At 43.7% G+C, this 15,489-nt stretch overlaps 2 protein-coding genes across 6 annotated transcripts; both read left to right on the top strand.

The window, feature by feature from the left end:
* Positions 1-2,293: 2,293 nt before the first annotated feature.
* On the top strand, positions 2,294-9,354 carry LOC118412134 (nucleolar protein dao-5-like). Of its 5 annotated transcripts, none has more exons than XM_035814786.1 (5): positions 2,294-2,702; positions 3,509-3,683; positions 4,138-4,925; positions 5,181-7,970; positions 9,124-9,354. In XM_035814786.1, the coding sequence occupies exons 1-5, from the start codon at positions 2,622-2,624 to the stop codon at positions 9,223-9,225; spliced, it is 3,936 nt and encodes a 1,311-aa protein (XP_035670679.1). In that variant the 5' UTR covers positions 2,294-2,621; the 3' UTR covers positions 9,226-9,354. The 5 variants fall into 5 exon arrangements, with proteins under 5 accessions (XP_035670679.1, XP_035670680.1, XP_035670678.1 ...); XM_035814787.1 differs by having other exon boundaries at positions 2,295-2,702; positions 4,138-4,847; XM_035814785.1 differs by having other exon boundaries at positions 2,297-2,702; positions 4,138-5,960; positions 6,216-7,970.
* Positions 9,355-10,293: 939 nt separating this feature from the next.
* On the top strand, positions 10,294-14,100 carry LOC118412135. The gene is made up of 2 exons (XM_035814789.1): positions 10,294-10,738; positions 11,556-14,100. The coding sequence occupies exons 1-2, from the start codon at positions 10,572-10,574 to the stop codon at positions 13,390-13,392; spliced, it is 2,004 nt and encodes a 667-aa protein (XP_035670682.1). The 5' UTR covers positions 10,294-10,571; the 3' UTR covers positions 13,393-14,100.
* Positions 14,101-15,489: the final 1,389 nt, after the last annotated feature.

Below are 15,489 nucleotides of genomic sequence, written 5' to 3' on the forward strand. Positions count from 1 at the left end.
ACAGGATTTTGTGCCATACCAACTACACTAATAAAATATAATACAGCTCAAATCAACATGTTCCATGCTGTTGTTCTCTGAGTATTTAACAGATGTGCATAGATACTAAGTGCTTATACAGTCAAACCACTCAATGAACTAGAGAAATGTGGCAAGTTGTAATGGTGCACACTATGGAGAAAATGCTGATCAATTGACCACGAGCAATAAAGGTCCCCTCTCACTTGACGTGGGGCACGCTTGCGGCATTGCTGCGTTCGTTCACTGCGGCACTGTTGTGTTAATTTCGCCGATTTTGTCTTGCACTCACACTGACGTGCGGCACTGTTGCGTTTCTAAACTAAATGAACATGTTATTGGCAATTGCAGCGTTGTCAATTTATGAAAAATCACTGTAAAATGATGAGAATGCCCAAAAATGAGATTTATAATGAAAAGATTTCCCTTATGATAATGAATTATATGATACATATGCTATAAATAACCTTGAAAGACTTTTACTGTAAAGGAAATGACCCAAATGAACGGACACGAACCATATACCAGATTTGACTCGATGTGTATGTTTTGCACCATGTAACGTTATGTGTAATTATGTAGGTTTATATGTTAATTCACCAATTTTGCTAATTTTTTAAATGAAAATGCTTGATATTTCGTCCCTTTTTTGTATGACGCGGAGTATTTTCATTGTCGGTGGATGACTTGCCAGCCTATTGATGTCTAAGTCTACCATATAATTTTGTAAAAAGTGCGAAAAATATGGCCCATGGGTCCGAATGACTGCAATTTTGTATTTCATCGGCGGCAGGCTACCAGCAACGATTAGCTTGTAACGTTATAACGCAAACTCAAAAGCAAACGTTATCATTCAACATAAATAATTTCTTTTCGAATGTTGTACTTGTATCTTTTTCTCTACATCCGTAGGTTAATCGATAAACCAGTTACTTATTTTTTGGTTTTCAAGTATAAGATAATGACCTACTTCACATTAAATAAATCAAAAGATGTATTTTTGAGTTAACTCTGAATACGGATACAAGGTAAGTTTTGTGGAATTCGCAGTATTTTTACTGGCTCGAAAACCGCTGTAAAATTATTAGAAATGCATCTAAAATAGTTTTTCGGTGATAAAAGGATGTTTACTTTTGATTCTTGGTTTAAAATAGGCAAAATATATCCTTGATACTGTTTGGGGCATGGTGGCGGCACTGTGGGGGCATTCTTGGGGCACTGTTGGGGCACCGTTGGGGCACTGTTGGGGCATCTTGCCACTTGCGTTATTTTTAAACTTTTTAAAAAACGTCGCGCTTGCAACCGGCACTTCTAGGTTTGCTTGCGGCACCTCTAGGCTTCGTGGGGGCACCTCTAGGTTCCGTGGGGGTACATCTGCGTTTTCGAACGCAGCAATGCCGCAAGCGTGCCCCATGTCACGTGAGAGGGGACCTTAAGTTACACATGATTTCAGTACCCACTGATCTTTCTCACTAAGTAACATTGTCTCGATCGTCTCAAAATTCAACTGACCCTACCAAAGTCAAATCTACCAAAAAAATGATTGATATTGCCATGCACAATTCTGGTAATTTCGCCAACACTAACTTGTACTCTACGACCAAGTACCTGATTCGCTACTGTGATAGCCTGCTGATCAACTGTGGTGTGTTGTGGCTGGTTACCTGTGGTGTGAGTGGTCATCAATCCTAGGTTCTCCTCCCTCTGATCAAGGGCCTTCGAGAACCTTTCTACAGCCATCCTGCCAGACCCCAACACGAAAGATATTTGAGGTTGGGGTATGGTATCCAGGCTACTGCCTGTCGGGAACTCCAAATCCTCGCAAATTACGATTTTACTCGGCGTAGGGTAACATATGGCCGCTTTATGGCCGCAATATACATGTTTCTGTATCTATGGGACCGGAAATCGTGTGGCCGTGACCGCGTTGGAGAGGTGGCCGCCATAGACTATTTCTTAATGCTTAGGTCAATGAGAAAAACCCAAGAGACCGACAAAAAGTGACCGCAATGCAAAGGTGGTCGCTAATACAGGTTGGACTGCATCGCAGGCATCGCCAAAAGTCAACATTTCAGAATTTTGTCAGAATCCTTTTCCACCCTACACCAGCAACCACCCAACCGGAATCAACGCCTCTCCCCCATAGGGATCAAACAAGATAAAATCCTTTTTTTCGACTTCTTAATATTTATTGAATGCTTACTATGCTCATAGCCATCAAATTACGGCACGGTGCTTTTCTTTCTTTTTGAAATCTGAAGATGTTCCGCATGTCCAAATAATCATCATGAAGAAGTACTGTTTGACAGAACGGCGATTGTTGTGGAACGTCAATAGAACAACGATCTCGAAACGCTTGTTTAAAAAACAAACAAACCGTTTGTGTTCTACAGGGCTGGAAGGGTCGAAGGAACATACTGTAGTGAACGCTGTCAAGTTTCCGGCGTGAATCAATTCCTGTGACTTGCCATATGTGAGACAACCTGTATTGGTAGCTCAAACGTCACGACCAGCGCGGTACCATCTAGCGACCTATCCTTGAACGGCATAACTGGTCACCACAAACTTCTCGCGATGTAGCCACGCAAAGGTTGTTTTCAGAAATGTGGAAATTGAAGATCATTTTGTTGGTGCTTCTCAGCGTCCAATTGGCGTCTTTGGTTGAGGTGACTCTTCGTGGACAGGTGGGTGTCTCACAAGTTACCTTTCTTCTTCTTCTTCCGTTCAGCGCCCACAATCTTGATGACGATTATAATGGCACTTCGGGAGAACTCTGCTGCCAACTAACATCAGGGATGTCCCTGTGGCTTAAGTTGCAGCAGCTTAACAGTTGAGCCTTTGCGTCCAATATTTTATCAATGACAATAAAACAATAAAAAGGACATTGTGGCGCAGCAATCAAGTTGTAAAACTCATTTTGATAGCGCATCATAACAAAATTCAGATGATAGATAAACACAGTTGATTAAAATGACTGTGTGACCATCCCAGACATGAAATGATACTAATGCTAACTGCAGATTAAAATTGAATTTAATGCTGAGTTGGTCAATGGGGGCCCCCCAATTCAAATCCTAGGATGGGCATCTCGGTTTGGTCTACACTTAATCTTATGAAGGGGCGTAAAATGGGGGTCGATCACGTTAAAGGGGGAATTGCTGGCAACTACTAGTACTCCTGTAAAAATATATCATACTGAAACAGCACGGACCCTTTGCTACTAAGCACTGCAATTGTATCAACTGAACAATTTTAATGCATCATAGTATTTACCGAAGAATCGTGAAGTTCCCACCCCATAGATTTTGTACCTTTCATGATTATTTGTTCACGCAGTTTCTTAGGGTCTTCATATTATTATTTTTACGGTGATGTGGCACTAATGTGTTGATGTTATATTATGTTACGCGTAAACGCACACAAAACAGATACCTGTATTCTAACAGTGTATTTATCTAAAATTGTTCCTTTTTGGCCAATACGTATACAGGAAAAGCACGAAGAGATTCAGTCAGTGCACACTAACCATGCCAACAACACCGCCCAAGATTCCGGTTCCCGAAGGAAAAGAGGTTCCGTAGTGCCCCTTAGTCGACCGACGGTCAACTGCAGCACTTTAGATCTGGCGAGCAGTGGATCACTCCAGTCTAACAGGAAACAATTGGGTGAGTACACGGACCGCTAGTTTACGTTGAGAATATTTTTTCTGTATAGCGAATGGAATAAGCTTTTAGCTAGAGTTCCAATGCGACAGTTATGGATCAAACTCAGAATCGGAGTGTTTTTTTAATGAAAGTATAAACACACGCCATACATTGCGTCTCACAATGAAGCCACAACACGTAAGATGTAGGTATACGGAGGACAACGCTTTCTGCCACGTTTGATTGTTTTCGGTGCACTTAAACCCTTTATACAGTTTCTACTGGACCCATACTATCTCACCTAAAAGCGGCATAGGCCATACCACAGCAAAGCAAATCTATATATGGGGAAGTAAATCAACATAGGCACAGAAGGGGTCAAGTTTTACTGGATCGATAAAGCAAGCATTTCCGGAAGTAAGATGGCAAAACAGGAAATGGTTAAATGAAGTCATTTGTGATTCCTTTTCATCAGCTTTGGGGAACGCTACGAAAACAACAGGGATTGTCGTTGGACAACCACATGCAGTTGCAAACCGAGCAAGAATAAAAAGATCAACAAAGGAAGGGCAAGAGAGCGGACGGGGAAAACGAAATAAAAGGAGGGCCAGAGATGGCAGCAAGCGAGGGGGTAGAGATCGCAGAAAGCGACACAGGAGGCCAAGAAAAAAAAAGAAGATTTCAACCCAAAAGCCAAAAGCTGCTGCAAAAGCTCGGCCCCGTGTGTCATTACACAAGAAGCCGTCTGCGAGACAGGCGAGCGAGAGCCGACCAGCAAAAACGTCAGCGAAAAAGGCGAAGAAGAGCCGACCAGCAAAAAAGTCAGCGAGAAAGGCGAAGAAGAGCCGACCAGCAAAAAAGTCAGCGAGAAAGACGAAGAAGCGCCGACCAGCAAAAAAGTCAGCGAGAAAGACGAAGAAGCGCCGACCAGCAAAAAAGTCAGCGAAAAAGGCGAAGAAGAGCCGACCAGCAAAAGAGTCGGCAAGAAAGGCGAGCAAGAGCCGACCAGCAAAAAAGTCAGCGAAAAAGGCGAAGAAGAGCCGACCAGCAAAAAAGTCAGCGAGAAAGTCGAAGAAGAGCCGACCAGCAAAAAAGTCAGCGAGAAAGTCGAAGAAGAGCCGACCAGCAAAAAAGTCAGCGAGAAAGACGAAGAAGAGCCGACCAGCAAAAAAGTCAGCGAGAAAGGCGAAGAAGAGCCGACCAGAAAAAAAGCCAGCGAGAAAGGCGAAGAAGAGCCGACCAGCAAAAAAGTCAGCGAGAAAGGCGAAGAAGAGCCGACCAACAAAAGAGTCAGCGAACCAAAAGATAACGGACGAGACCAGGGTGGATGAGGAAAAAGGAAAAGGCGATGCTTTGTCTTCCCAAGCCACGGACGAAGTCATGAAACAGTTGTTTGGATCATTGAAGACTGAAATGTTTGACAGGAAAGATACTGTAAATAAGGGAAGAGAGGAAAAAGCAGACATTAACAACTTGAAAGGGAGCAAGAGCCGACCAGCAAAAAAGTCAGCGAAAAAGGCGAAGAAGAGCCGACCAGCAAAAAAGTCAGCGAGAAAGGCGAAGAAGAGCCGACCAGCAAAAAAGTCAGCGAAAAAGGCAAAGAAGAGCCGACCAGCAAAAAAGTCAGCGAGAAAGGCGAAGAAGACCCGACCAGCAAAAAAGTCAGCGAAAAAGGCGAAGAAGAGCCGACCAGCAAAAAAGTCAGTGAGAAAGGCGAAGAAGAGCCGACCAGCAAAAAGGTCAGTGAGAAAGCGGAAGAAGAGCCGACCAGCAAAAACGTCAGCGAGAAAGGCGAAGAAGAGCCGACCAGCAAAAACGTCAGCGAGAAAGGCGAAGAAGAGCCGACCAGCAAAAACGTCAGCGAGAAAGACGAGCAAGAGCCGACCAGCAAAAGAGTCAGCGAGAAAGGCGAAGAAGAGCCGACCAGCAAAAAAGTCAGAGAGAAAGGCGAAGAAGAGCCGACCAGCAAAAAAGTCAGCGAGAAAGACGAAGAAGAGCCGACCAGCAAAAAAGTCAGCGAAAAAGGCGAAGAAGAGCCGACCAGCAAAAAAGTCAGCGAGAAAGACGAAGAAGAGCCGACCAGCAAAAAAGTCAGCGAAAAAGGCGAAGAAGAGCCGACCAGCAAAAAAGTCAGCGAGAAAGACGAAGAAGAGCCGACCAGAAAAAAAGTCAGCGAGAAAGTCGAAGAAGAGCCGACCAGCAAAAAAGTCAGCGAGAAAGACGAAGAAGAGCCGACCAGACAAAAAGTCAGCGAGAAAGGCGAAGAAGAGCCGACCAGCAAAAAAGTCAGCGAGAAAGGCGAAGAAGAGCCGACCAACAAAAGAGTCAGCGAACCAAAAGATAACGGACGAGACCAGGGTGGATGAGGAAAAAGGAAAAGGCGATGCTTTGTCTTCCCAAGCCACGGACGAAGTCATGAAACAGTTGTTTGGATCATTGAAGACTGAAATGTTTGACAGGAAAGATACTGTAAATAAGGGAAGAGAGGAAAAAGCAGACATTAACAACTTGAAAGGGAGCAAGAGCCGACCAGCAAAAAAGTCAGCGAAAAAGGCGAAGAAGAGCCGACCAGCAAAAACGTCAGCGAGAAAGGCGAAGAAGAGCCGACCAGCAAAAAAGTCAGCGAAAAAGGCAAAGAAGAGCCGACCAGCAAAAAAGTCAGCGAGAAAGGCGAAGAAGAGCCGACCAGCAAGAAAGTCAGCGAAAAAGGCGAAGAAGAGCCGACCAGCAAAAAAGTCGGTGAGAAAGGCGAAGAAGAGCCGACCAGCAAAAACGTCAGCGAGAAAGGCGAAGAAGAGCCGACCAGCAAAAAAGTCCGTGAGAAAGGCGAAAAAGAGCCGACCAGCAAAAAAGTCAGCGAGAAAGGCGAAGAAGAGCCGACCAGCAAAAACGTCACGCAAGAAGCAGAATAGAAAGAAAGCTACTGAAGCACAGTCAGCAAAGGGAAGCCACGCTACGGGGAGACCAAAAGTGATACAAAAGAAAACAGAAAGTCACAAGAAGAGACCAAAGAAACCCCAAGGCACAAGCAGACCAAGAGTGATGGAAGAGAAAAACAAGATCGTAGACAACCAAAAGATAACGGGCGAGACCAGGGTGGATGAGGAAAAAGGAAAAGGCGATGCTTTGTCTTCCCAAGCCACGGACGAAGTCGAGAAACAGTTGTTTGGATCATTGAAGACTGAAATGTTGGACAGGAAAGACACTGTAAATAAGGGAAGAGAAGAAAAGGCAGACATTAACAACTTGAAAGGGATTTTTGGAAAGGCAATTGAAGATATTGCACATGGACGAGAGCGGGTGGAAAGTGGTCTACTTGCATTTAGAGTTGCCCAAAACGCTCTAGCACTTGAAGAAACAAACCCCGAAGTGAAGAGGGGGGAGTCACTACTACAGCAGGGCTTGCAAATCGCGATGGAGGGAGAGCTACAACTCAAGCACTGGCTCACTTTCCTCGATGTGAGGAAACAGTCACAGACCACCGGTGGCGGTGGAGAGGAGCTTACTGATAGTGATATGGAATTGTTGCTCGGGAGCGCAAAGACCAGCATGAATAAAGTAAACGAGGATGATTCAAAACATGGTCTGGGAGAAAAGGAGCGAAACAAGGGAAACGGAAAAGACGGTACGACTGTCAAGAATAATAATATCCAGACAGCGGGGAAAGATGGAGACGCAACCGCTCCAAGACACGGAAAGGAGGGGACCGGCGCGCTCGGGAAACTGAGGCAAGGTTTGAACAAGATCAAAGAAGGTCTGAAACTCCAAGAAGATGGGCAGAATGCTGGCACTAAATCTAATGGGAAACAAGACAGGGCAAATGTACAACGAGGACTGGGAGAGGTGAAGGAGGGAGTGGGAGACGTAGAGGAAGGACTGAATGTAGTGATGGAGGGAAAGAAAGAAGTAGAGAAGGGAGTCAGAAACATTGGATTCAGCACCGAAGGTATGGACAGCGAAGATGAAGATGATCTGAGAAAATTACTGGAAGGATGGGGTCTGCATGGAGTACGACAATTCCCACTTTCCCCTGGCGGAGGTAACCCCTTGGTTGACCCTACACCGACTGAACACGAAATGTTTCCGCGACGCATGAAAAGTGTCAATGTCGTGTCAACATCGCCAAAACCTGTCCAAAGGACCCTGTTTTACCCAAGCTATCTTCAGGTGCCTCAGGCGGGCACAATTCCAACACCATCCGCAAGGAGCGCTCCACAGCAGGGAGACAAGCCATCGCCTACTACAAAACCGTCTGGTGGAAAATCTGTAGACAAGAAACTCAGCAATGCCAGTGATGAACTTCTGAAGGTAGGTTGAATATGTATCGGTATATTCTCGGGGGTTGGAGTAGAGGGTAGCCCAAGGGGCTTACAATAGACCGATCCCCTTGCTCCGCCCACCTCCATTAACAAATATGCAGTCAATCTCTCATTAGTCGAAGCACTAATTGGCATACTATTATTGGTTGAACTGCTAACTGTGACCTGTCTGTTGGGCTGCAGCTGTCTTCTTTCAAATTGAGAATGTTTCTTTCATGTTCAGTGGTGTCCATGCAAGCAATAGCGATTTGTTCTCTTACTGACAGATACGTTGTCCATTGTCAATATTCTTGGTCATTTTGATGAGACCAGACCAACACTTCCTATTTTGTTGATTCATGTTCTTGTTTCTTCGTACTAGTAATATGTATTCTGGATCATAGTTAAACTGCAGAACTGTAACTTATAACACAAAAATGGACTTACCCAAAGTTCCGACTGTTCATCGCGGGTCAAGGAGCGAGTAATCCACCGCTTCTGTTGGCATGCAGATAGAACACGGGGCTTGGTAAGCTGTGGATCATAAGTTGCAGGAAATTTACAACGCCCCCCGTCTCTGTCGGGTGATGGTTGTGTATGATCCACTGCTCCAAGTGCCATGTGTTCTGTCTGCTAAACGTGACGTCACAGAAGCAATGGATTGTTCATCCTTTGACATATAAAGACTGGCCATGGACAGCCCCAAAATTGGGTAAGTTCAATTTCTGTGCTGGATGTTACAGTATGTCGCTCATCCAGAATGACTTTTGCCAGAACAGGTTAACTTTAAAGTAACGCTTGTTCACCTTTATCGGCGTTCACCTACATCTGTTTTAAAGCAGGATATTTAGGGATATCAAGTCGAGGCGGACGGCGGTTTTATGCTGCACTATTTTGAAAACATCACAATTTGAAAACACCGCGTATGTTGACTTGATATCCTTACATACCCTGATTGTAAAAAAGAAACAGATGAAGGTGAAATATCTTTTTTTTTTTAATATTTCAATTTAAAACCACCGTTTGTCGACTTGATATCACTTAATATCATCACTTAAAACTCATATATGGGTGATCTAGCGTTAAGTGTTGATGCAGCTAACACAGCTTTTAAACAAAGCATATTCTAACCATTTCTTCTTCGAATTCCCGTCCAACAAAAGGAGATAAAAGAACTTGAACACGAAGTCGTGGAAGTGGCACGGAAAAGGACCGGCAACGGTCAACTAAAGGGAGACAACCGCCATGTTAGAAATGTCGAGTGAGAGTGAACAAGGCACCACATTCAAGACAGGCGGAACGTCAAGGTCAACGGCTGGAAGATTTGTCATTGTACAGATAGCGATTTGAGTGGCTGCTTTCTTGTATTTAATAAAAGGCGATCTGAGATCTTCTTTCCCTAGCCATCTTTTTTGTAACGTTTTGAACATGTTCAAAGTTCATCAAACGATATCACTAAACCCTCCACTAGGGCCGACACCATTAGAGAAATACAATTAAAGTAGATGTGGAGGCTGAGGTTTCAGTGTTCTTTACATATGTTCTGAAATCAGCTTCTTTTCGAAGGGTTACACGAGCGTCTTGTATGTTCTTTAAACTACCCTTATTTGATAGACTGTTGATTTGATTATATTGATGACATACTCTTGGAACCCTCAAATTGATGCTAAATTGCGAATGAAAGAATTTTGGCCAAAGCAAGTTACCTTCAATATGAAATCAAAGTGGTCAGAAAGGTTTAACAAATATCTGATCACACAGATTATGGCATAACGTTACATAACAATAGATTCTACATTTTTGTTATTTGACATCTTCTTCTTTTACCTTGGAATTGATGCTGGTAGCCTATGATATTAGTATATTTTTGTTCGAAATTAGTTGCAATCTACAACATATGTGTTTGCTTACTAGTATTTTGCAGCTGTTGTGTACGATACACAGTAAAATTGAAAACTTTTTGGGGGAAAAGGAAGAAACTTGCTGTGCGCGGATGTCCGTACGGTCAAATCAACATTAGATCCCCCCACTCCACACACACACACACACACACACACACACACACACACAGACACACACACAGACACACACACACAAACACACACACACAGAAACACACCACACACACACACACACTCCGACTCACTCATCCTCGCAGCATACCAGACTTCGCTGAGGCGGGCCGTCATTGTTCTCCAATCTCCACACTTTTCTGTCTGCACACACAAAACACATCTCAAAGGTGTTAATAGATTTTATCACGTATCAACTATATGAATTTGCAATTTCAAGACTGGTCAAAGTGTCAGGGTGTGTGGGATGAAATTCAATATGATGTGATTTGCTCGATTGAAACGCCAATATCCACATTTTACCAATAGATACGGTCGCGCACTGCTTGCACCACAGCTGCAAATCGAACCGACTCCCCTTCGAATTCCAATCGGCCACGTTCGCGTTATTTTGTTCTGTTCCAAAATATGGAGCCCATGGTGACACACAACGGTTTCTATCATAACTGCATGAGACCGTGGTTACCGACTGTGCAACACAAAACAAAGATTTGCCATTGTCAGACGTTTATGTCAGGGTTCCGTCTCTAAACAAAAGTATGCAGCAGCCGACAGACACAGCCGTCTCTAAGGGTACGTCTAGCGGAGGATGTACGGCGGAACTGCGGCCAGAGAGCACAGTCTCTGTAGTGAGTCTTGGTGGCGGCGATGCTGATTCTTCTACTAGGAAAGACGTGCAGTTTCTGCAACTGTACAACAATCTATGGTTTGTTGCTTCGCTGTATTCTACAAATCTGATGTCGTGTAGATTATTATGTGTGTGTGTGTGTGTGTGTGTGTGTGCGTGTGAGCGCGCGTGTGTAGGTGTTGGATTATGGACCCCCAGGGACGTTCTGTGGTACTACAGCGGAATTTCCGGTTTTATATGTTGTGTTCTGGACAAGCTATGGCTATGCTTTTTGGTGATAGATAGTTCTTGTGGTCGGCAAGAAGTAACGTAGGTTTGGGCTCTCTAGCGGCTCTAGTACCTACAAAGGGCGAAGGGATGAATGCATTTACCAAATTTTGACAGGCATCATTGACGTAGGCCATTGCAGTGGTAAGGTAATAATGCACATCAGAACTTTGTTTGCATAATTACTCAGTACAAGTGCAGCATATGTTTGTCAAGGTTTTAATATCTAGCCACACTTCCAGAATCAAATTGTATCCGACAACAACATGTTTCGCCCTATGTCTAATATTATATCAAGTGATGCGCTAAAACGTTTTGATCAATCATTAATTGAAAATATTTACAGAACATTTTCAACGTTATACAACAATATCTTAACGTTAACGATGAATGACCCAACATGGCCCAACTCTCATATAGAACGAGCTGCTAGGGGACCTGCACCTACACAACTTCGTTCTTGCACCAAAAGCTATCTGCCACAAAAACATCCATACAGGGGTCTTAAGTTATGCTGAAAACAAGTATCCAGAAACACAAACACACAGACACACCAAAACAGTATCTCAATTTTTCATGGGGATGATAAGCATATCTCCGAGATTTTATGCGTTTCATATCTCCGCAGGTATGGGCAGATGTGCGCGCTTCCCCGGCTTCAGGGCAGGTCCACTGGATATCACCGGGCATCCTCGGCTTCTACCCCCGGGCCCAGGCCGATTCTGTGCCACCTTCCGATCGCATCTCCCCTCGGTAAGAGCGTTATCTCACCATCGGGCTCAATCCCACAATGTAGACACGCAAGCAGCATTACTCGCAATATCCAAAGCAGCAACTCCAGACTTTTTTCTCCACTCTTTACTTCAACTCCTACAAACCAGAGCCCTGGTCAACCCGACTTCAGTCCGCCTCGCTACGTTCTTGATACAACGACGTCGTCGTCAAAGCCGCCTTCTGTAGAACGCCACTTCGTGTTTTCTACGTCGACCCACGTCGCAGTGCCTTTGTATAGTCCACACAGTGGTTTGACTACGGCACCGAAAGGAAGACATCCGATTGTGCTAGCAAATTGTCTGTCATCCCCGCCATCTTATGTAGGTAAAGCGCTTACCCATGCTGCTGAACGAGTGTTCACAACAATGGCGTCTCACACTTTGCCCAAACCACCGTCGTGTTCAGCTCTCATAGGGTCGATGACCGCCTCCTCAAATAATTCTTCGGAAAACAAAGGCAAAACACAGGATTCTAATCTACAGAACAAAGAGGTCATGGTTCCTCCACCAAGGCGTCCAGTTGGACCACGGAGATGTCTGGCTAAAGAATTTGGACATGAACATCCTCGAAAACATCACCAGGTCACAAAGGACGACATCGAATGCTCGGTGCTTCCCGCAACGCCCTGTACAAGCTCAAACCCATGCCAACATGGCTCATGTGAATCTCCTTTTGGTGAACGTGTCCCCATGGTTACAACAGTTCGTCCAAGCCAAGTACGGCTACCCGTGCCTAAGCCGAATAAATCTGCACCAGCCATCCCAGCGTATTTGACAAAGACGAGCCCTGAAGACACACCATACTTCATGCCCTCCCCTGTATATCTACTGTCAGGTAAACAGTGTTCGACCGGGAAGCATCCACGCGTGCTGCAATCTCCAGGCATCACCAAGTCAACAGTCGATATGAAACCGTCCGTCAGGATGCGGCCGACACTTCCAAAGCAAGGGAGTACTTCTTACACTGTTCAACTCATTCCCAGATCCAACCAAGCCCCCACGTATCTGTCCAAAGTACCGGGAACTGTAATGGTAGAGAATACAGCATTGAGTAATCCTAAAATTCTGTCAGGGAAGACTGGGTTGTTCCCTCAGGGCGCTAACAAAGCCACTGTTCTGCTGTCATCCACTGGGCTAAAACAGAGGCCGTGTGCGGGAGAAAGCCGGTCTCGGCACAACACACCAAACAGCCAGTCAGCCACGGATAAAATCTGTAACCCAGCGGCGGTGCAGTCATCGGATTTTGATCCATCAGTGTTCCTGGTAGCTTTACCAGGTACAGGGGTGGGTGTTTGCAAGAAAGAAAAGTCTGAATCTTACATCACAGACGAACCTCTCTCAAAGAAAAATTCAGAACGATGGCTTCATAGAAAGACTACAGAAAGTGGATCTGACTTACAGAGTGACGCCACGAAAGATCATTGCGCCGATGTCCCTTTAGATATTCTCTGTGAACACTTTGATAACATGTCAAGTTACGGTCGAAAATGTAGAGGTGCAACGCAAGTGTATGGGTTCTCCTTTGCTCCCATTCCACAGCCCGAAGGATATCACGTCATTTGCCCGCACTGCGGGAGGGAGCTTTCCCGGGAGAGACCACAGGCCAGCCCCGCTACTGACCCCGTCAGCTGGTACGATAGAAACTGTTACATCTGTCAGCAAAACCCTTACAAAGCTAGGTGTTACACGTAATGTTATCTTTAAGAGTGAGTTCTACCGTATACATCTAATGGTTATGATGACTATTTCATAACTCTCCACGTTTCTCGTATAGTTGCAGTGAAGAACTTTTCATTATCAATATGTGACATTAGGCCTAGGAAAATGTTGCGTTTCCGATTACGGTCCTGCAAGAAATTATGTCGGTAAATGTTCATTATCTTTTTGATTCAACAAATACTGTTTAACAATGTAAAACTGAAATACATCCAGCACTAGTATTTTCAACATCATATTGTAATTATTCATCAGATCATATTGTACAAAAAGATAAAAAGATAAGTACAATGTTTACTACACTTTCAACTGTTCAATTAATCTGTTGACAGATCGTGAAATACATTGAGTCTGTTTTTCAATTAGTCAATCAGATAAACAAAAAATGTAATTGGTAGGCCATGGTAGTCAGGATTGTTGCTAGTATCGGTCAGGTAACCGAAAACACAACTTCCTTAACCTTAGATAATTGATTATCTTTGACAAATTCGCCACTATTTGACGATCACCATTATATTAAGCTGTCTGTTTTGTCATGACCTACACACCCGCAACAAGTGCAGACTTGGTACATAATGGAACAAAAAATATTGTTTTTAGTAAGGTCCTTATGTTCTGTAGGATGGAGTGTAGCTTATCACTTTAATAACTAGAGTTCGGCGACCTCATACCTCCATGAAAATTTAGAGCTTTTGTAAATTTTATGCAATGAATGAACATTAACATAATTTATGCATGGTGTTGTTCATCATTGACTAACGTACACATGTCACAATAATAAAATTCCCATCATTAATCATAAAGAGGTTTTGCAATTTGTACATAAATTATGCAAATAAGTTCCTCATTACCATATTTGGTTTCTGCTTATATTCCACCTATCATGATTAACAAGTGTTACATTTATTGAAGTCCAGTTATATTACAAACAATGGAATTATACAATGTCCTCATTAATAATGCAAATTAAGTCCTCATTTGCATAACATGCATATAATTACGAACATCTTTGCCCAAGCTACCTGCATGCCAAAGATTATGTCAATCCGTCGATCCTTTCTGCAGTTATCCTCTTTGGAGTGTCTTTACAAAAAAGCCCCTGCAGTTCCAAAATTAAATGTTAGGGGGCTGAAACCTGCCCCACTTTGTCATGACACTGCAAGCTATCTACCACAAGCTATCTACCACGTAAATGTCAAGACCATAGCATGTCTGAAACAAGAGATACATTGAAAAAACTGCTATTATAGAATATTCTCATTAATTATGCAAATGTACTCCTATTTTGCATAATTAGTATTTTATCGTGTACAACATTGTCTAAGGTACCTACATACCAAAAATCATGAATATCCGTTGTTCCCTTCTTGAGTTATCCTCTTCAGAAGTTTTTGACAAAAACGCCCCTGCTATCCCAAAACTAGACGCTAGGGGGCCAAAACTTATGTCATTTCTTCCTGAGCACAAGAGCTATCTAACACTGAAAAATCGTGACCATAGCATGTTCAGAACACCGAGATAGCAAAACCGGAAGTTGCGCTGCAGTACCAAGGGGAGCCGCTAGAGGGCCCAAAATCTAATCATTTCCAGCTTTCATCACACACTACCAACACACCAAGTATGAAAGCAATCCACCCAGCCGTTCTTGAGTTATCTTGTTTACACACACACACACAAACACACAGACAGACAGACAGACACACAAACGCAGGGTAAAATATAACCTCCATCCATGACATTTCATGGAGGTAATAAAGTTTTTATGAACCTCGTGGTCACTTTACAGCATGGAATTCCATTCGTATTGGTGATTAACATCGTCGGATGGATTTGGTTGATATTAGAATGTGTTTACCAGTTTTATACAGTGTACTTAATAAAGCAAAGATAGTGAACACAATATACAGTACTTGTGGAGACTCATCTACGCTGTCGGTGTAAATAATTCACGGGACACAGTTCTGTACATGTTTGAAAAGCGCCTCTACATTAAACGATGTCAGTATTGCAGCACCGGGATTGTCGGGCATTGTTAAATCTATGAGAATTCCTTTCCGGCTGAGAGAAATGCAC

Source organism: Branchiostoma floridae, chromosome 3 (genome assembly GCF_000003815.2).
Source record: "Branchiostoma floridae strain S238N-H82 chromosome 3, Bfl_VNyyK, whole genome shotgun sequence".
Lineage (NCBI taxonomy): Eukaryota > Metazoa > Chordata > Leptocardii > Amphioxiformes > Branchiostomatidae > Branchiostoma > Branchiostoma floridae.

Coding starts and splice junctions, on each gene's coding strand:
- LOC118412135 (XM_035814789.1), top strand. CDS start 10,572: ATGCAGCAGCCGACAGACACAGCCGTCTCTAAGGGTACGTCTAGCGGA. Junction 10,739..11,555: donor CAACTGTACAACAATCTATG/GTTTGTTGCTTC, acceptor ATATCTCCGCAG/GTATGGGCAGATGTGCGCGC.
- LOC118412134 (XM_035814784.1), top strand. CDS start 2,622: ATGTGGAAATTGAAGATCATTTTGTTGGTGCTTCTCAGCGTCCAATTG. Junction 2,703..3,508: donor AGGTGACTCTTCGTGGACAG/GTGGGTGTCTCA, acceptor ATACGTATACAG/GAAAAGCACGAAGAGATTCA. Junction 7,971..9,123: donor CCAGTGATGAACTTCTGAAG/GTAGGTTGAATA, acceptor GTCCAACAAAAG/GAGATAAAAGAACTTGAACA.